General features: G+C 46.8%; 1 protein-coding gene across 3 annotated transcripts in view; it reads right to left on the bottom strand.

Moving 5' to 3' along the window:
- LOC137621616 (zinc finger CCCH-type with G patch domain-containing protein-like) overlaps positions 1-27,238 on the bottom strand; it is a 97,756-nt gene that overhangs the window by 2,698 nt on the left and 67,820 nt on the right. For all 3 annotated transcript variants that reach the window (XM_068352051.1, XM_068352050.1, XM_068352052.1), the window contains 2 exons: positions 17,422-17,542; positions 17,053-17,223 (listed from right to left, as the gene is read on the bottom strand). In XM_068352051.1, coding sequence (XP_068208152.1) covers positions 17,053-17,223; positions 17,422-17,542 — 292 coding nt within the window. The remainder of the gene's footprint in view (positions 1-17,052; positions 17,224-17,421; positions 17,543-27,238) is intronic.

The raw sequence follows: 27,238 nt of genomic DNA, 5'->3' as shown, positions 1-27,238 counted from the left end.
ATTCATTCATATGTTAGTTTCCAATGCCATTAGTGCACCTCACGCAGTGCAGTGCAGGGATTACTTGGTCTTTAGCTGGACTCCATTCTTATTTACTTCTTGGTATCCAACATCTTTTGAATTTGTACATTGTAAAACTGCAGGGTCCCCACTACCCCAGATATATCAGGATGCTGAATGGTCTCATAGGCTATATAGCCAAAATTCATGAATCAAGTCACTGCAATTGGTGCCAGGATGGGAGGAGGCCAAGGAATCTCGTATCATTTACGAGAACCTAAATATAAAAAATTATAGAAATGCCTATCTTTCCTAACCATACAAAGCCGAGACCTTTAATATGAGTATAACATTGGCGAAGATGAAATGGTAGACTTTTAACAAGGAAAACAAAGTCGATTATCGGATGCTGGGTAAACCAAACCCACCCGACAGGCAGAACGACCCTCACTTTAACCTCTGGCCTAGGTGTTCGCGGTGTGGTTGAGGCTGGCTGTGCAACATGAAGGTCTTGGGCTTTTATGGTTGGAAAAATACAAGTTAATTTAAAATTTTTGATTTGTTCCTACATTTAATACAAATCCTTGACCTTTAATAGCAGACCTATCCAAAGGAGGGAGGAAGTCCCTATGACCAAGCACTGCCTTGGTTTACCGGACCGGAGAAATTCGATAAACTTTGGTCCTAAGAGGACTGATAATCATGTTTCCTATCAACACCCTAACCTCCATGCATTGCGGTACAGGCGTAGCATAGTTATGGTAGTCTTATCAATGGGTAAGTCAATGAAGAATTTATGTCCTTACGACATATGTCCAGCATATGAGCATTATATGATTAAATAAGCATACGAGTCCATTGTCCACCTTGCTTGGAGGATGAGGGAAAATTACTTCAATACAATACCAATTGTAAAGAATAGCTACTCCAGTGAGTAGCTTACCTGGTTCAGCAACATAACAGCATGACTACTGCACCCCCAAGAGGGAAAGAAGAAAGGAAAAATTACCAGACATTCCTAACATTCCCACCTGCTTCTTGATGTAGGACACTACGGTCATGTTGTCTCTCATCAATGCTACCGAGTGCCCTATCAAACTGTTGGAAAGCTTGCAGAGCTTGTACAGTATTTCCAGAATGTTGATGTGAAGACTTTTCTCTTTTTCAGACCACAGTCCTGAGGTGATGTTGCCCCTCAGTTGTGTAGCCCACCCCTCCTTTGATGCGTCTGTGAACAGCAGCATCTCTGGAGGAGGAGAGTCGAATGATACTGCCCTGGTGAGGTCTTTGTCATCCAGCTACAACTCTTAATCTTCCCTCATCACTGTGTTCACTGGAAGCAAGGAGTGAGGAGGAATTGGAGATGGCTGACAACTGATGCTTTAGACACCATTGTTGCGAGCGCTGGTGGAGGCTCCCATGGGAAATGACGACAGGTGTCCTAGAAGACCTTGCCACTGACATGCTGGTAAACGTTGAACTGGTTTTCCCAACCTCGTCAGCAGGCTTATGTTTGGTCCTAATGCCCACTCAGACTGGGAGAGAGACGGAAGGAAATCAAAAGAATGGAATTTTCTCTGTTAGAAGATTTCCTGGGTTGTGCTGCTTCCAACCCTGAGGCTTCGGGACAAGAGACTTCTATCCTCCATTTGGAAGAACAAGGAGTCCTCTCTGATCCCTTTGTCATCTTAAACCAGAGGTCCAAAGGCTGGATATATTTTCCAAAGAATTTTGGCAACCATGGGACTGAGATTCCTTAAAAGGAGAAGAGCATTGTCAGGTAGACTTCTTTCTTGGTTTTTGCTGATGGTGATAGTGAGGTCAACATAACTGTTTCCTATCTTTGACCCCTGGTACCAAGATCTGCTAGAACATGCTTGTGGCCTCAAGGGCTGAAAGTTCTTATCGCCAGATCGGGGAAATCGTGATTGCGTTTGAGAGGAGTGCTGTTTAAGGGACTCGTGGGATTGATCTCCCCGGATCGTTGCTCCGCACGAGGCTTGAAAGCGTGAGCCTTCGTGTCTTGTGGAGAGTGTGACCGAGGTGCCATGTGACTTCCTCTCTCGTGGTGAGCGAGAGGTATAAGTAAGAAAACGTCAGGCTGCGTACAGTAGTCCTAACTGAGAAATTGAAACTATTTAAACGTGGATCACTATACTGCGAGAAATCGAAACTGTGACGTCGGAACCCATGATAACGGAGGGCTGACTATAATAGATTACCTCACTTGGGCTGTTTCGTACTTGATGTTCTATACACAATCATGACTTGGAGAAGTTTTAAGCCCTAGACAAGAGTTCAATTACAGCTGCAAGCTACAAGATACAATAGAAAGTGCAAAAAAAAGTTTTGTAGCAACTTATCCAATTCAAACTTAAAACTATGATTATTCACATGGTAATAAATTCCTGAGGAGGGAGAAGGGTGAATGTTGGTTCCTTTCCATAAAGGGGACAATCTCAGGGTTATATGATGAAAAATGGGAATTTTTTTTTATTGTCTTATGATGATGAAATACCCTTCTCAAACGCATTCCCGATGTCAGTTGCCGTGGTTACGCATCGGTGCCAGGCGCACGGACCTTTAATTGCGTAATACTCGTGGATTTAAATGCCCAACTGCAACTGACAGGGGGTGTAATTTGACCTCTTTACTTCAGATATCAATTTGTTCCAACACGAATACTTACCTCGAACTACTTTCTATAGGAGTTACTGGTAATCTCCTCTCTATCGACCAGAGTTTTGCGTATGTTACCCCCCACTCCGCTCTCTAAGTAGGCCTAACCCCGGCATCAAGGAATGTGCCCCGAGGGTAGGATCAAGGTAGGTCGCTGCTTGGCTGGGTCAGCCTCATCATTAAGTTCTCTGGTCGCGTTGCGTTCACACCTCGCTCTCGTTCTCTGTCGATCCTTTGTGTGCGTTCTAGTGTCCCACGTGTTCCCAGCGTGGCAACTTGCGTTTTTCACGTGTGCTTACCCAGCGTTTTCATTGATTGCCTTAGTGCTTGTGTCGTGTGTTGTGTGCATTATGGAGTAAATTCGCCGTTGTCCTGGGCCTAGAGCTGGGAAATCGTGTGGAGCGTTCCTCTCCAAGCCGGAAGTGGATCCTCACTCCCTTTGTTCCTCCTGTAGGGGGAAGGTTTGCTCGTCAGCAGATACGTGCCCCGAGTGTGTAGACTGGAGCGATATACAGTGGGTACGCTATGGTACCAAAAAGAGGAAATCAGCGAAACGTTCCCCCAGGAAAATTAGTGTTTCCTCGCCGATACCATCACCCCGTGAGCGGTCCGACGGGGCCTCGGTTTCACCGTCGCCTACACAGAGTAGGGGACGAGGTAAGTCTAGTGTTGTGGATGAACAAGGCGTTCTTTCCCAGGAGCCCAGTGTAAGTGAAGTGCCAATTGCAGGCCCCTCTAGGGCTAGTGAAGGACCCAGTAGTGCGTCCGGAGAGTCGGCCCTTGTGCTCGGGGGGGCACGCTTCCTCCGATGACCCCTTGTGGGGTAGTAACGCGGTCTCTGTATCACCGCCGCCCTCGTGGGCCTGTGCTTCTGGATCGTCGTTAGGGGGAGACAACCAGAAGAAAGTTCACCCTTCGGGTAACGATGCCTTCGGTTGGAGGCTCCCGAAGACGCCGGGTAGGTCACCCCTAAGGATGGATGTGACCCTGGATCCCTGGCTCCCGGGCATGGAACGGTTTGAGTCGTTCCCAACCCTCCCCACGGAAGTCCCCGATGACTTCCTCCAGCCCTCGACCTCTGGCATTCAACGGCCGAAGAAGTCCCCCGCAGTCCCCGCTACCAGCTGACACGCGGTGAACACAGTGTCGTCGGGCTCATCGGACGTCTATTCCTCGTCAGAGGAAGAGGTCAGGGTGAAACACTGCCGTCGGAGGGAGCGGTCGAGGAGCGAGCGTTCCCGTTCGAGGTCGCGTTAGAGGTATAGCAGAAAGCGCTCCCGCTCCCCAGGCCGTAAGTATAGGAGAAGTGTATCTCCCGGTGGCGCCTGGATCTACGTATCTTCGCGGGACTCGAAGGTGCTTCGTTCCCCAGACCGCCGGTCCAGTGAGCGATCGCCAAGGCTGCCGTCCTCTAAGCACAGCCTTGACCCTCGCGACCTGGCTCGCAGGAAAGACCTCTCTAGAAAGCATAAGTCCTCGAGGCCTCCGGTTCACCCCGCCCAGCGGGGGGAAACGCGCTTCTTGTCAGGCAGCCTGGCCGAACCAGCCCAGCTGGTGCGGCCTTCGGGTCGGAAGGAACGGTTCCCGCTGTCGGGTCAGCCCACGGGAACCGCGTCCTCAGCACCCAGAGCCTTAGGGCGTACGAGAGTCCCCGCTGAACCAGCGGTACCTGCATTTTCCCGAGCCCCTGGTGCGGACATACCCGCAGATGAGGTCCAGTACCTCGGCAGGACGGCGGCCCTGGCCCCAAGGGCTAGGCGTCCAGTCGGCGTGCCCGGTAACCCGGCTCCCCCGCCCTGGGCCGAGACCTCGGCTGACGGAGGGGAGGGTTCCCCGACGGAGGACTTCGCCTATAGGAGAGTGGTTAGCCTTATCAGAAGGCACCACGAAATAGCAGAACCTGCGGCGATGGATGGAGATTCCTGGAGGTCAAGCCTGCTGAGGATCATGCAAACTCCCTCCCAACCTAAGACGTCCCTAGCACTCCCTCTGGCCCGAGATCTAGTTCTAGGGCAAGAGTACATCGACAAGGTAGTGGCCAGCAATGCCGAGGCCCCCACAACCCAGAGTGCCTCGAAATTGCTCCAGGGCCTCAAAACCCAAGGGAAAGTCTATGTGCCAGCAGGACGTCGGCCAGGTCCTTGTAAAGTGGAGTCGGCCGTAGACATCCTGAGTCAAGGCGTCTCAGACCATAGAGCCTCTTCGGCCCCAGTCTGTTTCTCGCCAGCAGAAGCCGCCATGATGGAGGAAATGTCGCGAGACTGAGTCAACGTCTCCTCTTGGCTGGACTGGTGGGCTTCCACGTTGGTGGGTGTTCAAGCCTCCTTCGACCCCGAGGACCCTGACCAGCAAGGCCTACTGAGGGACCTCATTACCTCCGGGGGTAAAACCCTGAAGTTTCTGACTTATCAGTCTCTCGCCCTAACAGCCAACTGGGTTCTCCGTAAGTGAGACACTGTGCTAACGAAGGTGTCTCGGAAGGTGCCAGACAGGGAGGCGCCAGCCATTCGCAGCCTGCCCCTGTGGGGAGAGTCTCTGTTTCCTCTGAAGGAACTAGAAGCCATAATGGAGAAGGTCTCGAAAAAGAAGGAGGCCAACGTCCCCAGACCGACGACTTCTAGGAGACCGCCCTACAAGAGGTCCGTCTCGGATAGCGCCGCGACGCCCCAAGCCTCTTCCAGCACTACGAGGAGAGAGGCCCCCTCTTCCTCCTGGTCCACAACGCCTCAGCCCTCCCGCAGGGGAGCTCCAGCGCCCTCAAGCTCCTTCAGGTCGGGTTACTACGCCTCTAGGAGAGGCAGATCAGGCCACCCCTCTAAAAGAAGATAGAGTGGGAGGCCCCCTATCCCCGCCCAAGCCTCGGGTTGAGGGATGCCTCAGACAACATTGGCAAGCATGGAAGGCTCAAGGGGCAGAGCCTTGGACAGTGTCCGTTCTAAAGGAGGGCTATAGACTTCCGTTCCTAACGGAACCACCCCCTCTTATTCCGGCCAACCGGACAGAATGGCTAGCACCCAAGGACCCGTTAAAGAAGACCGCCCTTCAAGAGGAGGTATCCTCCATGTTAGAGAAGGGCGCCATGGAAGAAGTTCTTCTCCCAGGGCCAGGTTTCTACAGTCACCTGTTCATGGTGGAGAAAGCGACGGGGGGTTGGAGGCCGGTTATAGATCTGTCCGCTCCAACAAGTTCGTCAAGAAGACGGACTTCAAAATGGACACTCCGAAGTCAGTCCTGCTGTCCTTGAGGGCGAAGTCAGTCCTGCTGTCCTTGAGGGAGAAAGATTTTATGATGACCGTCGACCTCAAGGACGCATACTTCCAAATTCCGATCCACCCCTTGAGTCGGAAGTTCCTCCGGGTGAAATGGGGTTCCCAGATCCTGCAATTCAGGACTCTTTGCTTCGGTCTGTCAACAGCGCCCCAGGTGTTCACTAGAGTCTTCACGACTGTCTCAGTGTGGGCTCACGAACGAGGCATCCGCCTTATCAGATACTTGGACGACTGGTTGCTCCTTTCCGCCTCAAAGGCCCTCTTGGAGGAGCAAGGGAGAAGTCTCCTCCAGTTTTGCAGAGATCTGGGGATTGTAATAAACCCGAAGAAGTCAAATCTATCCCCGTCCACCAGAATGAACTACTTGGGGATGACATTGGACACCATTCAGGGAAAAGTTTTCCCTTCGGAGGACAGGATAAGGAACCTCAGGCACATCATTCAGCCGTTCCTGTCAGAACACCCCAGGAGAGCGAAATTCTGGCAGAGGCTGATAGGCCACCTGGTCTCATTGGAGAAGCTAGTTCCCCAAGGGAGGGTAAGGCTCAGATCCATCCAATGGAATCTCAAGAACCTCTGGTGCCAGACGGACTCACAACAAGTGCTAATTCCAGTCCTTCCAAACACGAGACCCTCCCTGGAATGGTGGCACTGCCAGTCGAACTCCCTCAAGGGGATGCCCTTCGGGACCGGCCCTCCCGAGTTACTTCTGTTCACAGACGCCTCCAACCAAGGATGGGGAGCCCATCTCCTCGACGAAACGGCACGAGGTACCTGGTTGGAAGGGAAGAAGCAACTCCACATCAATGTCCTGGAGTTGAAAGTAGTCCAGAAGGCGTGCCTACACTTTGCAAGTCTGCTAAAAGGAAACACCGTGGCGTTGATGTGCGACAACGCCACGGTAGTAGCATACATAAAGAAACAGGGAGGCTTGATATCGAGAGAGTTGTGCGATCTCACCATATAGATTCTAAATTGGGCAGAAGAAAATCACATGGTGTTGTTAGCAAGGTTCATACCCGGGAAGAAAAACGTTCTGGCCGACGGCCTCAGCAGAATGGGCCAGATAGTAGGGACAGAATGGTCCCTTCTCCCGGAAGTAGCCAGGCTCATGATTCAGCGCTGGGGTTCCCTGGTGATGGACCTCTTTGCAACAAAACTCAACGCCCAACTCCCAGTCTATTGCTCCCCGGTACCAGACCCGAAAGCAGCCTTAGAAGACGCCTTTCAGCACAAGTGGGACTATCTGGATGTGTACGCTTTTCCCCCTTTCACGTTGATAAGACAAGTGCTCAACAGAGTAAGGTACGCCCAAAACCTAAAGATGACTTTGGTAGCGCCCTGGTGGCCGGAGAGAGAGTGGTTCGCGGACCTAAAAGACCTAGCGAGTCAACCGCCGTGGCCTCTGCCCGCCAGGTCAGACCTGCACCAGCCTCACTTTCTCAAGCTCCACGACAACCCACTCTCCCTTCGTCTTCACGCCAGGAGACTATCGAGCGGCTCCTGAAGAAGGAAGGATATTCTCCCTCCACGGCTAAGAGAATGTCTCTATACCTGAGAAAGTCGTCAACCGCGGTATACCAGGCAAAATGGGCCTCCTTCACGAAGTGGTGCTCTGAGAGGCACATTAGACCTCTTAAGGCCTCTGTCCCAGACATAGCAGATTTTCTGGTGTTTCTTAGGGACAAGGTAGGAATGTCAATTCCAGCCATAAAAGGAGTTCAAGCCGCCTTATGCCAAGTCTTCCTCCTGAAGGGCATCGACCTGGGGGCCTCCAGACATATAGCGATGCTCGTCAAGAGTTTCGAGCAGTCTTGCCCCCCTCAGGCGAGTAGGGTGCCCCAGTGGGACTTAGCCAAGGTCCTGAAGATGCTGTGTCGTCCCCCCTTTGAACCCTTGAAGGATATCGTAGACAAAAATCTCACCCTCAAGGCCGTCTTCTTGCTGGCCTTGGCGTCCGCTAAGAGAGTGGGAGAGATCCATGGTCTGTCATACGACGTTTCTCATTCAAAGGGGTGGAAAGAAGTATCCTTCAAGTTCGTGCCTTCTTTTGTGGCCAAGACTCAGAACCCAGCAGTCTGGGACCCGAAGTTTGAGGGTTTCTCAATTCCTGCCATCCCTAAGACAGGCAGTGCAGAAGACTTGAAATTGAGCCCGGTGCGAACAATTAGGAAATACCTGGAAAGGACTGCGCATCTCCGACCAGGCATCAAGAGCCTCTTCGTTTCCACAGGTATTAATATGAAACAAGTTTCCAAAAACACCATTTCCTTCTGGTTGAGACAAGTTATCACCAGAACCTACAAGGAAGATGGCATGGCAGTGCCAGGCACTCCCCGGCCTCATGACATCAGGGGCCTGAGCACCTCCTTAGCCTTTGAGAAAAACATGGCAGTGGGGCAGATCCTGCGAGCAGGTACTTGGTCGAACCAGTCAACCTTTACTGCCCACTACCTCAAGGACTACTCAAGAAAATCCTTGGACGGGTTCTCCATTGGAACAGTCATCTCCGCCCTCCAAGCAGTGTAACGGTAAAAACCCCAGGCGCGTTCAAGACTAGCGACCGGTAGGCACAAGTGCGGTTTCCTACCTCCTACCCAGTTGCTTACTTGCCTCTTCGGGGAATACCGACTGTTCCCATAAAATAACACATTCTTCACGACTACGCTCTGGGAAGGAACGTCAAAAGAAGTTTTTCAAAGGGTGAGTACTTAGACACTAACGTGAATTTTTGTGTAGTTACCCTCGCTTCCGCTTTCTAGTAGGTCCCGTTATCCATAGGCCTCTTGGCCTCCACGGCCCGGGTCAGGGGGTCAGAATAGCACTCCCGCCTCCTAAAGTGTAAGTCTCCTATAGAAAGTAGTTCGAGGTAAGTATTCGTGTTGGAACAAATCAAAAATTTTAAGTAATTTTTATTTTTCCTAACATACTTACCGAGAACTACTTTCGGGTAATGGCCCTCCCTTCCTTCCCCGAGTGCCTCTCTTTCCTTGCTAGCATTGTGCTAATTCAATAGAACTTAATGATGAGGCTGACCCAGCCAAGCAGCGACCTACCTTGATCCTACCCTCGGGGCACATTCCTTGATGCCGGGGGTAGGCCTCCTTAGAGAGCGGAGTGGGGGGTAACATACGCAAAACTCTGGTCGATAGAGAGGAGATTACCAGTAACTCCTATAGAAAGTAGTTCTCGGTAAGTATGTTAGGAAAAATAAAAATTGCCCAAAATTTTTGATATCTCAGCAAAAAATTTAGATATTTTCAATCTTGTTTGTTTTTGCTGATAGTACAAGCTTTTTCCCTTCTGCCGGCAGCAAGAGCTAGAACTGTGCTCTTGGCTTCTCCCGACAGCCGCCATTAGCTTTGAAACGCGAGTGAGGAATGCTGTATGTCTGGTTTCGTCTGGTTTTCCCATATTGTTTAGGTATATAATCATAATGATTGTGAAGCTGGGGCATTTTAGATTGCAAACCCAGCTACAAAGAGTCTGGTGGTGCCAAATGATACCCTCCAGATACATATTATCACCTAATAGTATACTAAACACGAGCAAGGTGGGTGGGAGGGGACTGGGTACCAGCAATCCTTCCACAAGGTTGGGGCTCATTATGATTTATTTTTATTATTTTTATCCTATTTCTACATTTTAAGGTTACACATCATAGGAAACAAGATAAATTACCAATAAAACATTAATTAGAACACATTAGAGGAAAAAATGGTTAAAAGAAATGAAATTTACAACATTTAATCTTTAACTGTGATTATCTCAAAACTTGTTTTTTTAACTTTAAAGTTATAGAACTCGGTTATTTATAAAGATAAAAGTTTTGTTAAATGCAAAATACTTCTAATGCATGTATAAAAAATATGGCAAAAATAGAATTTTTATTATTTTTTTTTTCATAATATGTTTTATGAAAAATTTTCCAAAATTTTGAGTGTTTTTCAAAAATTAAAAAAAAATGAAGCGTGATTTCTTTCAAAAATGTGTTAAGACATCTTTTTTTCCATTTAATGCATATAATAAGGGATTTGAATTTGAATTCTTTATTCCTTATAGTTTTTGAGTTCTATTGCTTTGAAAATTGCAAAAAAACAATTTTTTTTCAAAAAAACTCATTAACTCAAAAAATTAAAAAGCTATAGTAATGAAATTTGGGGAGAAGCTTTACTGTAAGGTACTTAATGTGTGTATCAAATCTCATTTCAATCCGAGCATAAATACTATAAGCCTCAAATTGTACCCTACAACATAAAATGAAATGCTTGAAATATTGATACATTGCATGAAAAAATTAGTAGGTAATTACAAAGCAACAGCAACAATCCATACAAGAGTGGGATCATACTTTTTGCACTGAAGCAAATTAGTGTGACATGGATAGTTCAACAAGAAATAGGGCATATCAAGATTAATGAACTGTAAGGAACAAAAGTATTAGGGCAGTTACCCCCCAAAAAATGATATTTTAATTATAAAATAAATTTTTGAATATACTTACCCGGTGAATATATAATAGCTGCTACTCTGCGGCTCGACAGACAACATACTCAAAAAAACTCGCGAGCGATCGCTATGCAGGTTGCGGGTGTGCCCATCAGCGCCAACTGTCGGCCAGATACCACTCTTCTATGTAAACAAAACCTTCAATTCTTCTCGTCCCGCTGCGTCTCTATTGGGGAGGAAGGGAGGGTCATTTAATTTATATATTCACCGGGTAAGTATATTCAAAAATTTATTTTATAATTAAAATATAATTTTTAAATATTAAACTTAGCCGGTGAATATATAATAGCTGATTCACACCCAAGGAGGTGGGTAGAGACCAGAGTTAATATGTTTACAGCGTATAAGCTAAGAGTTTTTTCATTTTGACAGTTATCAATATAACAAAACCAAAATAAATAGGTACCTGGTAAGGAAGTTGACTTAGACGATTACTCTGCCTTGTAAGTCTGTCTTCCTCACGGAGCCCAGCGATCCTCTTAGGATGCTGACAGACTCCCAGGAGCTGAAGTATCAAGGGCTGCAACCCATACAACAGGACCTCATCAAACCCCTAATCTGGGCGCTCTCAAGAAATGACTTTGACCACCCGCCAAATCAACCAGGATGCGAAAGGCTTCTTAGCCTTCCGAACAACCCATAGAAACAATATTAAAAACATTTCAAGAGACAGATTAAAAGGATATGGAATTAGGAAAGTGTAGTGGTTGAGCCCTCACCCACTACTGCACTTGCTGCTACGAATGGACCCAGTGTGTAGCAGTCCTCGTAAAGAGTCTGGACATCTTTCAAGTAAAATGACGCGAACACTGACTTGCTTCTCCAAAAGGTCGCGTCCATGATACTTTGCAGAGATTTATTTTGCTTAAAGGCCACGGAAGTTGTTATAGCTCTAATCTCGTGCGTCTTAACCTTAAGCAAGGATCGGTCTTCCTCACTCAAGTGTGAATGAGCTTCTCGTATTAACAATCTGATAAAATATGACAAAGCATTCTTTGACATAGGTAAGGATGGTTTCTTAACCGAACACCATAACGCTTCAGAATTACCTCTTAAAGGCTTAGTACGAGCTAAATAGAACTTAAGAGCTCTAACGGGGCATAATACTCTCTCTAACTCGTTACCTACGATCTTTGATAAGCTAGGAATGTCAAAAGATTTAGGCCAAGGACGAGAAGGCAGTTCATTCTTGGCTAGGAAACCAAGTTGAAGAGAACAAGAGGCTTTTTCTGTCGAAAAACCGATGTTCTTGCTGAAGGCATGAAGCTCACTGACTCTTTTAGCTGAGGCCAAGCACACCAGGAAAAGAGTCTTAAGAGTGAGATCCTTCAGGGAGGCTGAATGTAAAGGCTCGAACCTGTCTGACATGAGGAATCTTAGGACCACGTCTAAATTCCATCCAGGTGTAGCCAAACGACGTTCCTTAGAGGTCTCAAAAGACTTAAGGAGATCTTGTAGATCTTTATTGTTGGAAAGATCTAAGCCTCTATGCCGGAAGACCGAAGCCAACATGCTCCTGTAGCCCTTGATCGTGGGAGCTGAAAGGGAGCGAACTCTTCTCAGGTATAAGAGAAAGTCAGCGATTTGGGCTACAGAGGTACTGGACGAGGATACAGATACTGACTTGCACCAGTCTCGGAAGATTTCCCACTTCGATTGGTAAACTCTAATGGTAGAAGCTCTCCTCGCTCTTGCAATTGCACTGGCTGCCTCCTTCGAAAAGCCTCTAGCTCTCGAGAGTCTTTCGATAGTCTGAAGGCAGTCAGACGAAGAGCGTGGAGGCTTTGGTGTACCTTCTTTACGTGTGGCTGACGTAATAGGTCTACTCTTAGAGGAAGACTTCTTGGAAAGTCTACCAGCCATCGAAGTACATCGGTGAACCATTCTCTCGCGGGCCAGAGGGGAGCAACTAACGTCAACCTTGTCCCTTCGTGAGAGGCGAACTTCTGCAGTACCTTGTTGACAATTTTGAATGGTGGGAATGCGTATAGGTCTAGGTGAGACCAATCTAGGAGAAAGGCATCTATGTGTATTGCTGCTGGGTCTGGGACTGGAGAGCAATAGATTGGAAGCCTCTTGGTCATCGAGGTTGCAAAGAGGTCTATGGTGGGTTGACCCCAAGTCGCCCAAAGCCTCTTGCACACATCCTTGTGGAGGGTCCATTCGGTTGGAATTACCTGACCTTTCCGACTGAGACAATCTGCTAGAACGTTCAAGTCGCCCTGGATAAGCCTCGTTACTAGGGAGATGCCTCGATCTCTTGACCAGATGAGCAGGTCCCTTGCGATCTCGTACAGTGTCAGGGAGTGGGTACCTCCTTGTTTGGAAATGTACGCCAAGGCTGTGGTGTTGTCCGAGTTGACCTCCACCACTTTGTCTCGAAGGAGACTCTCGAAGCTTATCAAGGCCAGGTGAACTGCCAAAAGCTCCTTGCCGTTGATATGCATGCTCCTCTGACTTGAGGTCCACAGACCTGAGCATTCCCGACCGTCCAGTGTCGCACCCCAACCCAAATCCGATGCGTCTGAGAAGAGAACGTGGTTTGATTTCTGAACTGCTAGGGGAAGTCCCTCTCGTAGACTGATATTGTCTTTCCACCAATTCAGGCAAGTCTTTACTATTTCGGAAATCGGGATCGAGACCGCCTCTAGCGTCTTGTCCTTTTTCCAGTGAAAAGCTAGATGGAATTGTAGAGGTCGGAGGTGTAGCCTTCCTAGCGAGACAAACTGCTCCAGGGATGATAGCGTTCCTATTAGACTCATCCAATTCCTGACTGAGCAACGTTCTCTCTTCAACATCTTTTGGATTACGAGCAGGGCTTGATCTATTCTGGGGGCCGACGGAAAAGCCCGAAAAACTGGACTGCGAATCTCCATCCCTAAATACAGAATAGCTTGGGATGGGATCAGCTGGGACTTTTCCAAGTTGACCAGAAGTCCCAATTCCTTGGTCAGATCTAAAGTCCAATTGAGATCCTTCAGACAGCGATGACTGGACGAGGCTCTGAGAAGCCAGTCGTCCAAATAAAGGGAGGCTCGGATACCCGATAAATGGAGGAATTTTGCCACATTCCTCATAAGCCTCGTAAACACGAGAGGAGCAGGACTTAGGCCAAAGCACAGGGCCCGAAACTGGTACACCACATTGTCGAACACAAATCTCAGAAAAGGTTGGGAATCTGAGTGAATGGGGATGTGGAAGTAAGCGTCTCTTAGGTCGAGAGAGACCATCCAGTCTCCCTTTTTGACCGCTGCTAAGACTGACTTCGTGGTCTCCATGGTGAACTTTGTCTTTGTGACAAAGACATTCAGAGCACTGACGTCTAGCACCGGTCTCCAACCTCCTGTCTTCTTCGGTACTAGGAAGAGACGGTAGTAAAACCCCGGTGATTGAAGGTCCGAGACTTTGACCACCGCTCCCTTCTCTAGCAAAAGAGTCACTTCTAGTTTCAGGGCTTGTCTCTTTGCTTCCTCTCAGTACCTGGGAGAGAGATCGATGGGGGACGTCGCTAGAGGAGGTTTGCGTACAAATGGGATTTTGTACCCCTCTCTGAGCAACCTCACAGACTGTTGATCTGCGCCTCTCTTCTCCCAGGCTTGCTAGAAGTTCTTGAGTCTGGCACCTACTGCTGTCTGAAGCTGCGGGCAGTCAGACTCTGCCTCGCGAGGACTTGGCTCCTTTCCTCTTTCCTCTCTTCCCTTCGGCACGAGTACTTCCCCTGCTGGGGGCTCTGCCACGAAAGGGCGGAATAAACCTGGACGCTGGAGTGTCTATCCTAGGTCTAGCAGACAAGGCAGACGAAGGGGTCCCTTTGCGAGCCGAGGACACAACCAAGTCATGGGTGTCCTTCTGCACAAGAGACAACGATATTTCCTTAACTAAAAATTCAGGAAACAAGAACTTAGACAAAGGGGCAAAGAGTAGCTCAGATCGTTGACAGGGCGTGACTCCTGCTGACAGAAAAGAGCACAGAGACTCTCGTTTCTTTAGGACTCCTGACGTAAACGAGGCGGAGAGCTCGTTGGATCCATCGCGGATGGCCTTATCCATGCAGGACATAATGAGTAAGGAGACATCTCTATCGGCTGATGAGATTTTCCTACTCAAGGCTCCCAAACACCAGTCAAGGAAGTTAAAAACTTCAAAAGCCCTAAAGATGCCCTTAAGTAGATGGTCCAGGTCTGAGGATGACCAACTAATCTTCGAGCGTCTCATGGCTAGGCGGCGGGGAGAGTCTACAAGACTTGAGAAGTCGCCCTGGGCAGAGGCAGGAACTCCCAAGCCGAGAACTTCTCCTGTGGCATACCAGACGCTCGATCTAGACGAGAGCTTAGTTGGGGGGAAGGCAAAGGCCGTCTTCCCTAAACTCCTCTTGGTTTCCAACCAATCGCCTAACAGCCGTAAAGCTCTCTTGGATGAGCGAGAGAGAACGAGTTTTGTAAAGGCTGGCACGGCAGCAGGTACGCCTAAAACAAACTCAGACGGCGGCGAACGAGGAGCCACAGAGACAAAGTGTTCAGGGAACAACTCTTTAAAAATGAGCATGACTTTTTTAAAGTCCATAGATGGCGGAACTGCTCTAGGCTCATCAATATCTGAAGGATGATCCTCAGGCTGAGGGTCAGCAACGTCCTCATCCGAAAGTTCCTCATCTGATAACTGATGAGAAACAAGCAAAGGGGTAGACAATGCTTGACACTCAGCGTCCGCCCGCACTGGTGCATAAGTGGCGGAGCAGGACGCAGCGTCCTGAAACTGCTGAACAGTCTGGGAACTGTCAACAACAACAACAGGTGCGTGAGGACGCACAGCGTCCACCCGAGACTGCTTAGACCGCCTGGGTTGTGCAGTCAAAACAACTCTAGGTTGCGGAGGTTGATGCACCGCGTCAAAACAAATCAACTCTGAGGGTTGGCGAACGTCCTGAATGTCACCAGGCGCATCAGTGAGTTGCTTAACGTCCACATGCGGCTGAAAGTCCACACGAGACCGCATCGGGTGTGGTACAACCCCAACTGGTTGACGTGTGCTGGCTACACCAACGTCAACAGGACGCACAACAGAACGCTTGGGTGGCTGACGGCCAGGATCTCCATGAGATAAACGGCTAGGTTCAACGGACACCTTCTCTGCGTTTGTAATCTTCCATAAGGGACACAAGCTTAGACTGCATGTCCTGCAGTATAACCCATTTAGGGTCTACGGTAACGGGTGCAGTAACAGACGGGGTTAGCGTCTGAGACGGCACAACTTTGCCTTGCTTAGGCGGCGAGCAGTCATCCGATGACAGCAACGGGTCCGAACTGTCCCAATGACTACATCCGGGACGTTGGACCTGTCCTGAAGGGACCGACTTGCGTTTCAAAGGCCTAGAAACCTTGCTCCATGGTTTCTTGCGTGAAACGCCTTCGGAAGACGAGGTAAAAATGGGCTCTCTCGTCTTATGGTAGGGGCGATCTTGACGAGATACGCCTGATACCATAGAGGGAATGTCTGTTCGCTGATCAAGGCCTCTCGAACCCATAAATCGTATGACATTGCTTCTCCCCTGGGCTTGGGAGCTTGCAAGAGGTCCCGGACTAGGTGAACGACAGGCACGAACAGACGAACCCTCGGTCGCAACACTGTTCACAACACTTTGCGCACTAATCACTTTCCCACTTTCCGCCGTGGCACTGTGGCACTTAAGTTCCTTCACGTCAGCCATGAGTTGATTACGGTCACTTGCTAACGCTTCAACTCTCTCCCCCAAGGCATGAATAGCACGTAACATGTCTTGCATAGACGGTTCCTGAGTGCTAGAAGGGGGGTTAGGAACAACCACTACAGGGGAAGGATTAGGTTCAGGGGCATGTGGAGAGGAAAAATCTACGGACCTAGATGAACTTCTCCTTACCCTATCTCTCTCTAGTCTGCGTGTATACTTATCATATTCGATAAAATCGAATTCCGAAAGGCCCACACATTCCTCACACCGATCTCCCAATTGACAGGTTTTACCCCGACAATTGGAACAAACAGTATGAGGGTCGAGAGAAGCCTTTGGAAGACGCCTATTACAGTCCCTAGCATTACACTTTCGAAATCTAGGTACTTGAGAAGGGTCAGCCATTTTGAATTAGTCAAAGAAAATTCCAAAAACAATCCAAGTCATCAACAAATAATCCGATTCAATAAAGAGTTCAAGAGTTTATGTTGAGGAAAAACACCTGTACTGCGAAAGCTCAAACCAAATTAAAGTACTTCACCAAATATGATGGGAAAACTCCAGGTTCTACAGCGAGTATAAGTACGTCTTGTCGTCAACGTCGACAGAGAAGAATTGAAGGTTTTGTTTACATAGAAGAGTGGTATCTGGCCGATAGTTGGCGCTGGTGGGCACACCCGCAACCTGCATAGCGATCGCTCGCGAGTTTTTTTGAGTATGTTGTCTGTCGAGCCGCAGAGTTGCAGCTATTATATATTCACCGGCTAAGTTTAATATTTAAAATTGTTACCAGTAAGTTGTGAAGAAACCTGGTATAGCACAGGAATTACAATTATCCTTAACAGCTAGTTTCTATATCACAGAAATCATTCAATACTTATTACCAACCTTTTCCACTCAATTTTTTGTTGATTATATCAAATACAGAGGTACGTTTTCGAAGTCTCTCTGCTACTTGGGCAGATTTCATTTCCTCCTTTCTTTTTTCCCTCTCTAACCTCTTCTCCACCTGTAGTAACTCTTCACCATTTGATGCCTCTCGCAACTCCATACAACGATCTGGTGACGAATGAAAGGAAAAAAACCTTTGGTTTCATTAAAATTCCCAATGCCTTGATATGAAAATTTAAATTGTAGTATGTTAGGTAAAGTCTTATTTATATCCAAGAATCTTACCTTCGAAATTAAAATGCTATAAACCAAGTGTCAACTTGATGTCATCTAAATGAAAATTGCAAAAAAATTCCTCCATTTTACCTAGAGAAACTCCTTGAGGATATACATAGGCTACTACAGGTTCTACTCTTCCCTCTCCGGATGGGCCTAAGCCTGTGCCCACAATATATCCCATTTTCTGCATTAGTTTGGAGCCGATGCCCTGAAAACAAAGATTAGAAAATTAATCATTTCATGATCTACTATAATTTAGAATGTATTGTTCCTTTAAAAAATATGGGCATTTAAAAATTACAGGAGTGTCCAAGAGTAAAATGCTGTTGAAATTTAGCTATTTATTATTATTATTATTATTATTATTAACTAAGCTACAACTTTAGTTGGAAACAGGAGATGCATAAGCCCAAGGGCTCCAACAGGGAAAAATGTTATTTTGATAATAAAATAAATTTTTGAATATACTTACCCGGTGATTATAATAGCTGCAACTCTGTTGCTCGACAGAAAAACTCTACGTAAAAATTCGCCAGCGATCGCTACACAGGTAGGGGGTGTACTCAACAGCGCCATCTGTCGTTCAGATACCCATTACTCATTGTAAACAAAGAACTCAATTTTCTCCTCGGTCCACTGTGTCTCTATTGGGGAGGAAGGGAGGGTCCTTTAATTTATAATCACCGGGTAAGTATATTCAAAAATTTATTTTATTATCAAAATAACATTTTTCAATATTTAACTTAGCCGGTGATTATAATAGCTGACTCACAACCAGGGGGGTGGGTAGAGACCAGCAAAATATGTTTACATCATATGAGCTAAGAATTTTTATTTCCTTTTAGAAGTTATCAAAATAACTAAACAAAATAAATAGGTACCTGGTAAGGAAGTCGACTTGAACAATTACTCTGCCTTTTTAAGTACGTCTTCCTTACGGAGCCTCGCGATCCTCTTAGGATGCTGAGCGACCCCTAGGAGCTGAAGTATCAAGGGTTGCAACCCATACAACAGGACCTCATCAAAACCTCTAATCTAGGCGCTTCTCAAGAAATGACTTTGACCACCCGCCAAATCAACTAGGATGCGAAAGGCTTCTTAGCCTTCCGGACAACCCAAAAACAATAAAAACATTTCAAGAGAAAGATTAAAAAGGTTATGGAATTAGGGAATTGTAGTGGTTGAGCCCTCACCCACTACTGCACTCGTTGCTACGAATGGTCCCAGAGTGTAGCAGTTCTCGTAAAGAGACTGGACATCCTTAAGATAAAAAGACGCGAACACTGACTCGCTTTTCCAATAGGTTGCGTCGATTATACTTCGCAGAGATCTATTTTGTTTAAAGGCCACGGAAGTTGCGACAGCTCTAACTTCGTGTGTCCTTACCTTCAGCAAAGCTTGGTCTTCCTCATTCAGATGGGAATGAGCTTCTCGTATTAACAGTCTGATAAAATAGGATAAAGCATTCTTTGACATAGGCAAAGATGGTTTCTTAACTGAACACCATAAAGCTTCAGACGGGCCTCGTAAAGGTTTAGTTCGTTTTAAATAGAACTTAAGAGCTCTTACAGGGCATAAGACTCTTTCTAGTTCATTTCCAACCATACGATAAGCTTGGAATATCGAACGATTTTGGCCAAGGTCGAGAAGGCAGCTCGTTTTTGGCTAGAAAACCAAGTTGTAGAGAACATATAGCCGTTTCAGATGAGAATCCGATGTTTTTGCTGAAGGCATGAATCTCACTGACTCTTTTAGCTGTGGCTTAGCATACCAGGAAAAGAGTCTTTAAGGTGAGATCTTTCAGGGAGGCTGATTGTAGCGGCTCGAACCTGTCTGACATAAGGAATCTTAGTACCACGTCTAAATTCCAACCAGGTGTAACCAAACGACGCTCCTTCGTGGTCTCAAAAGACTTAAGGAGGTCCTGTAGATCTTTATTGTTGGAAAGATCTAAGCCTCTGTGATGGAAGACTGATTCCAACATGCTTCTGTAACCCTTGATAGTGGGAGCTGAAAGAGATCGTTCTTTCCTCAGATATAAGAGGAAGTCAGCTATTTGAGTTACAGAGGTACTGGTCGAGGATACGGATACTGACTTGCACCAGTTTCGGAAGATTTCCCACTTCGATTGGTAGACTCTAAGGGTGGATGTTCTCCTTGCTCTAGCAATCGCTCTGGCTGCCTCCTTCGAAAAGCCTCTAGCTCTCGAGAGTCTTTCGATAGTCTGAAGGCAGTCAGACGAAGAGCGTGGAGGCCTTGGTGTACCTTCTTTACGTGTGGCTGATGTAGAAGGTCCACCCTTAGGGGAAGTGTTCTGGGAACGTCTACTAGCCATCGAAGTACCTCGGTGAACCATTCTCTCGCGGGCCAGAGGGGAGCAACTAGCGTCAACCTTGTCCCTTCGTGAGAGGCGAACTTCTGCAGTACCTTGTTGACAATCTTGAACGGAGGGAATGCATATAGATCTAGATGTGACCAATCTAGGAGAAAGGCATCTATATGAACTACTGCTGGGTCCGGGATTGGAGAGCAAAATATTGGGAGCCTCTTGGTCATCGAGGTTGCGAAGAGATCTATGGTTGGCTGGCCCCAGGTGGCCCAAAGTCTCTTGCATACATCCTTATGGAGGGTCTATTCTGTTGGAATTATTTGTCCCTTCCGACTGAGACAATCTGCCATGACATTCAAGTTGCCTTGGATGAACCTCGTTACTAGTGATATGTTTAGACCTTTTGACCAGGTGAGGAGGTCCCTTGCGATCTCGTGCAACGTCAGAGAGTAGGTCCCTCCTTGCTTGGAAATGTACGCCAAAGCCGTGGTGTTGTCTGAGTTCACCTCCACCACTTTGCCTTGAAGGAGAGACCTGAAGCTTTTCCAGGCCAGACGTACTGCCAGTAGCTCCTTGCAGTTGAAATGCATTGTCCTTTGACTCGAGTTCCATATCCCCGAGCATTCCCGACCGTCTAATGTCGCACCCCAGCCTACGTCCGATGCGTCCGAGAAGAGAACGTGGTTGGGAGTCTGAACAGCCAGGGGAAGACCCTCTCTTAGGTTGATATTGTCCTTTCACCAAGTCAGACAAGACTTTATCTTTTCGGAAACCGGGATCGAGACCGCTTCTAGCGTCTTGTCCTTTTTCCAGTGAAAAGCTAGATGGTATTGAAGAGGACGGAGGTGTAGTCTTCCTAGTGACACAAATTGATCCACAGATGACAGTGTCCCTACCAGACTCATCCACAGCCTGACTGAGCAGCGTTCCTTCTTCAGCATCTTCTGGATGGATAGCAGGGCTGGGGGCTGATCGTCTTGTTGTTCAGCAACGTCCTCATCAGAGGGTTCCTCATCCGAAACTGATGAGGAAACGGCAACGTGGTGGGCAACGTCTGGCTCGCTGAATCCGGTCGCACTGGTGGATGCGTGACGGAGCCGGACGCAATATCATGGAACTGCTGCACAGTCTGTGAACTGTCAACAACCATGGGTGCGCGAGGAAGCACAGCGTCAACCCGAGACTGTCTAGACCGTCTGGGTTGTGCAGTCAACACCCTACCGGGTTGCTGAGGTTGGCGCACTGCGTCAAAACAAGTCACCTCTGCTGGTTGTTGAACGTCCTGAACGTCAAAAACCACCTCCGAGCGTCGCTTAATGTCAACGTGCGGCTGGCAACCCACACTGGGTCGCATCGGTGGAGTAACCACCTCAACTGGCAGACGCGAGTAGGTTACCTCAGCGTCAACAGGGCGCACAACCGACCGGTTGGAAGGTTGTTAGCCAGAAGGTTCTTCTCCGCATTTAAGTCCTCTATCAAGGACGCAAGCTTGGACTGCATGTCTTGCAGCAAAGCCCATTTAGGGTCTACAGGAGCAGGTGTGGCAACAGACGGGGTTAGCGACTGAGGCGGAACCGTTTACCATCCCTGAAAGCCTTGTTATGCGTGACATAATAGTACAGCAAAACTTCAAAGGCTCGACAACAGCTGTGAAGTTGACCTGTAAACAACTTGGAGCGTCTCCTGGCTAGGCGCCAGGGAGAGTCTACCAGAATTGAGAAGTCTATCTGGGCAGAGGCATGAACTCCCAAGCCGAGAACTTCTCTCGTGTCATATCAGACACTCGCTCTATAAACCAGTTTAAAAGAAGGGAAAGCAAAGGCTGTATCCCCCAAACTCCTCCTGGTGAAAAACCAGTCACCTAGCCAACGTAACGAGAGCACTAGCTTAAAAACAACGGCTTCGAAGTAGCTAGGCCTAGTGTAAGTTCTGACGTTTAGGCGAACGAGGAGCAGCAGTTACAAAAAGATCCGGACGAAGATCCTTAAAAAAATCATCATGATTTAATTAAAGTCCATAGGAGGCTAAGCAGCTTTAGGCTCCTCTCCATCTGACAGAGTCCTCAAGGGAATATCAGTAGGAGGGAGAACAGCAACTTCCTCATCTACAGGAACCTTGTCCGATAAAAGCTGAGTCTCTCACTGGAGCATTAGTAGCGGACCAGAACGCAACGTCATGTAACTGCTTGACAGTCTGTGAACTGTCAACAACTGAACTGTCAACCACAACAGGTGCGTGAGGACGCACAGTGTCCACTCGAGACTGCTTTGACTGCCTAGACTGAGCAGTCAAAACAACTCTAGAATGCGGAGGTTGACGCACAGCGTCAAAACAAGTCAACTCCGATTGTTAGTGAACGTCTTGAACGTCAACAGGAGCATCAGCCAGTGGCCTAACGTCCAAATGCGGCTGAAAAACCACACGAGACCGCATTGAGTGTGGTTCTAAACAACCTGACTGACGTGACTAAGCTACGCCAACGTCAACAGTAAGCACAAAGGAACGTTAGGTTGGCTGAAAGCCAGGATATCGATGAGATAAACGGCTAGACTCAACGGAATAATCGGCAGAATAGTCTTCCATAAGGGAGGCAAGCATATCCTGCATGTTTTGCCATACAACCCCTTAAGGATCAACGGAAATGGTTGTGGTAATAGACGGGGGTAACGTCTGTGACCGCAACACTTTGCCTACAAAAAAAGACTCTCGGAGTCTGTGTTACGCTTTTGTTAGGCGGCGAGCAGTTATCCGATGACTGCATAGGGTCAGAGCTGTCCTCATGGCTGTAACCAGGACGCTGGACCTGTCCTGAAAGGACTGACTTTCGCTTAAGGGCTCCGAAACCTTGTGACAGGTTTCTTATGCGAAAAGCCTACGGATGGCGAGGAGAAACAACGTCTCTCTCGTCTTATGGTAGGGGAGATCTTGGTAAGATACACCCGATACCATAGAGGGAAAACGTCTGTTCGTTGGTCAAGGCCTCTCGAACCCATAAGTCGTTTGACATTACTTCTCCCCTGGGCTTGGGAGCTTGTAAGAGGTCCCGGACTAGGTGAACGACAGGCACGAACAGACGAACCCTCGGACGCAACACTGTAACACTTTACGCCTCGGACGCAACACTGTAACACTTTGCGCATATCACTTTATCACTTCGATTTTCTGTTTTGCACTTATTTCTACCTGAAACACGCAATTCTACCCTTCATTAAAAGGTAGTAATTGCGAAATTAGTCGTATAATGCAAGCTCATAATACCAGCAAAAAACAGAAAACATATTTTAAGATAAAAAGAAAAATCAGTGGCTGGGAAAGAGACTAAACACTAATTCATATAACTACGTTTTCAATCTCTCACCGCACATAGCCTGGGGACGAGAATAAAAACCTAAAAACGTTTTATCCTTCCTCCCCGTACAGCGACTAGGGACGTGAGTAACACGAGAACAACGTTACCCGCTTGAACGGAACGTTTTCTCTCCTCTCTCTCCCTCCGTCTCTATCTCTCTCTCTCTTTCTCTCTTGATTTCGCACCTAAGAGAAGAGCCCAATTATATATCGTCAAAAAAACATGTTATTTGACTAAAGGAAAAAACTGAAAGGTTTTTCAAATAAAAAGTTCCTTTAAATTAAAATTTAAAACATTTAAGCTAAGAAAGAATGAACAAAACGTCAGAATCGATTTACTCTTACTGCAAAGTGAAACCGTGATACACTCTCTCTCTATCGTAACGATAGAGCGCATGTTGAACGTCCTGAACGTCAACAACTGCGTAGCATAAAAAACTAAACGTTAGTTCATCTTTGAAAACAGTACGAAGACTATCAAAGAAATTCTTTCATAAAAAATTACATTTAAAAAGTTTTAAATCCTTAGCTCTTTAAAAGCTAAAGACGATATAAAGGGCTCAACGTTGATTAACTTCGGTTTCCAAGTTAGGACCGCCTACTCTCAGGAAAGGTCTATATAAACAAAGCATTAAAATTTATTTTTATATGTTTATAAAAAATGGAAAGTTAATCGAAGAGGCCTAATAAAGGCGGAGAGATATAAAATATATATAGGAAAATCTATAACGTGATAAGATAATTACTAAAAGCCTAAACACACTTCCGTCTAAGGGAAGGGTCGGCCATTTAAAAGTGAAAGAAAGTCCATACTCTCTTTGTCACCATAATTAAATCTATCCAAAACGAGTTCAAGTTTTAAGATGAAGATAAAACACCTGCATAGCGAAAGCTCAAAACTAGAATAGTGTACTTCACCAAATAGTTGTGAAAACAAATCCAGTTAGCAACAGCGAATTAGTAGGTCTTGCCGGTAGCCCGACAAGAGAGAAAATTGAGTTCTTTGTTTACAATGAGTAATGGGTATCTGAAAGACAGATGGCGCTGTTGAGTACACCCCCTACCTGTGTAGTGATTGCTGGCGAATTTTTACATAGAGTTTTTCTGTCGAGCAACAGAGTTGCCGCTATTATAATCACCGGCTAAGTTAAATATTGAAAAATAGCCAAGTGAGGAAAGGAAATGAACAATATGAGAAATAATGAACAATTAAAATATTTTAAAAACGGTAACATCAAAATAGATATTTCATATATATACTATAAAAACCTATGTCAGCCTGTTCCACATAAAAACATTTGCTGCAAGTTTCAATTTTTGGAGTTCTACTGATTCAACTACCCAATTAGGAATATCATTCCACAACTTGGTCACAGTTAGAATAAAACTTATAGAATACTGTGTAGTTTTGAGGAGAAGGCCTGACTATTAGAAAAAAAAAAAAAAAACTGTCAAAAAGGATGACAATGACCACACAGGCTTTCATAAATGGAGTTATGAGGTGCTGGTGGAAAAATAAAGGAAATACGACTAAATAATCAAGAAATACAATATGTTATTTTCATTAGTAAAATAAATTTTTGAATATACTTACCCGGTGATCATGTAGCTGTCAGCTCTGCTGCCCGACAGAAAAAACCTACGGGCGGAATACGCCAGCGATCGCTATACAGGTGGGGGTGTACATCAACAGCGCCATCTGTCGAGTAGGTACTCAAGTACTTCATGTAAACACAGAACCAATTTTCTCCTCGGTCCACTGGGTCTCTATTGGGGAGGAAGGGTGGGTCCTTTAATTCATGATCACCGGGTAAGTATATTCAAAAACTTATTTTACTAATGAAAATAACATTTTTCAATATTAACCTTACCCGGTGATCATGTAGCTGATTCACACCCAGGGGGGTGGGTAGAGACCAGCATACATGTTAACATTAAAAGCTAAGTATTCCGTATTTCATTTTAGCAGTTATTCAAAATAACAAACATAAAATTAATAAGTACCTGGTAAGGAAGTCGACTTGAACAATTACTCTGCCTTTTTAAGTACGTCTTCCTTACTGAGCCTCGCGATCCTCATAGGATGCTGAGCAACTCCTAGGAGCTGAAGTATGAAGGGTTGCAACCCATACTAAAGGACCTCATCACAACCTCTAATCTAGGCGCTTCTCAAGAAAAGAATTTGACCACCCGCCAAATCAACCAGGATGCGAAAGGCTTCTTAGCCTTCCGTACAACCCAAAAACAACAATAAAAACATTTCAAGAGAAAGATTAAAAAAGGTTATGGGATTATGGGAATGTAGTGGTTGAGCCCTCACCTACTACTGCACTCGCTGCTACGAATGGTCCCAGGGTGTAGCAGTTCTCGTAAAGAGACTGGACATCTTTAAGGTAAAATGATGCGAACACTGACTTGCTTCTCCAATAGGTTGCATCCATTACACTCTGCAGAGATCTGTTTTGTTTGAAGGCCACTGAAGTTGCGACAGCTCTAACTTCATGTGTCCTTACCTTCAGCAAAGCATGGTCTTCCTCATTCAGATGAGAATGAGTTTCTCTAATCAAAAGTCTGATATAATAAGAAACTGCGTTCTTCGACATCGGTAAAGAAGGTTTCTTAATAGAGCACCATAAAGCTTCTGATTGTCCTCGTAATGGTTTAGTACGTCTTAAATAGTACTTAAGAGCTCTTACTGGGCATAGGACTCTTTCTTGTTCATTTCCAACCAAACTGGACAGGCTTGGAATCTCGAACGATTTGGGCCAAGGACGAGAAGGGAGTTCGTTTTTGGCTAAAAAACCAAGCTGTAAGGAACATGTAGCCGTTTCAGATGTAAATCCTATGTTCCTGCTGAAGGCGTGTATCTCACTGACTCTTTTAGCTGTTGCTAAGCAGACGAGGAAAAGAGTCTTCAAAGTGAGATCTTTAAAAGAGGCTGATTGAAGCGGTTCGAACCTTGCTGACATCAGGAACCTTAAAACCACGTCTAAGTTCCAACCTGGTGTGGCCAACCGACACTCCTTCGAGGTCTCAAAAGACTTAAGGAGGTCCTGTAGATCTTTGTTGTTGGAAAGATCTAAGCCTCTGTGACGGAAGACTGCTGCCAACATGCTTCTGTAACCTTTGATCGTGGGAGCTGAAAGGGATCTTTCCTTCCTTAGGTGTAAAAGGAAGTCAGCTATCTGAGTTACAGAGGTACTGGTTGAGGATACTGATTTCGCCTTGCACCAGCTTCGGAAGACTTCCCACTTTGATTGGTAGACTTTGAGAGTGGATGTCCTCCTCGCTCTGGCAATCGCTCTGGCTGCCTCCTTCGAAAAGCCTCTAGCTCTTGAGAGTCTTTCGATAGTCTGAAGGCAGTCAGACGAAGAGCGTGGAGGCTTGGGTGTACCTTCTTTACATGCGGCTGACGCAGAAGGTCCACTCTTAGAGGAAGAGTACTGGGAACGTCTACTAGCCATTGCAGTACCTCGGTGAACCATTCTCTCGCGGGCCAGAGGGGAGCAACCAACGTCAACCTTGTCCCTTCGTGAGAGGCGAACTTCTGCAGTACTCTGTTGACAATCTTGAACGGGGGGAACGCATAAAGGTCTAGATGGGACCAATCCAGAAGAAAGGCATCTATATGAACTGCTGCTGGGTCCGGAATCGGTGAGCAATAATTTGGGAGCCTCTTGGTCATCGAGGTAGCGAACAGATCTATGGTGGGCTGACCCCACAAGGCCCATAGTCTGTTGCAAACATTCTTGTGAAGGGTCCATTCTGTTGGGATGATCTGACCCTTCCGGCTGAGGCGGTCTGCCATGACATTCATGTCGCCTTGAATGAACCTCGTTACTAGGGATATGTTTCGATCTCTTGACCAAGTGAGGAGGTCCCTTGCGATCTCGTACAACGTCATCGAATGAGTCCCTCCTTGCTTGGAGATGTACGCCAAGGCTGTGGTGTTGTCGGAGTTCACCTCCACCACCTTGACTAGAAGGAGGGACTTGAAGCTTCTCAAGGCCAGATGAACTGCCAGTAGCTCCTTGCAGTTGATGTGCAGCGCTCTTTGATCCGAATTCCACGTGCCCGAGCATTCCCGACCGTCCAGTGTCGCACCCCAGCCCGTGTCCGATGCGTCCGAGAAGAGAAGGTGGTCGGGGGTCTGAACAGCCAGTGGCAGACCTTCCCTGAGAAGAATGTTGTTCTTCCACCAAGTCAGTGCAGACTTCATCTTCTCGG

This window comes from Palaemon carinicauda, chromosome 28 (genome assembly GCF_036898095.1).
Source record: "Palaemon carinicauda isolate YSFRI2023 chromosome 28, ASM3689809v2, whole genome shotgun sequence".
Taxonomy (NCBI): domain Eukaryota; kingdom Metazoa; phylum Arthropoda; class Malacostraca; order Decapoda; family Palaemonidae; genus Palaemon; species Palaemon carinicauda.
This window is presented reverse-complemented; position numbering and strand designations above follow the sequence as displayed.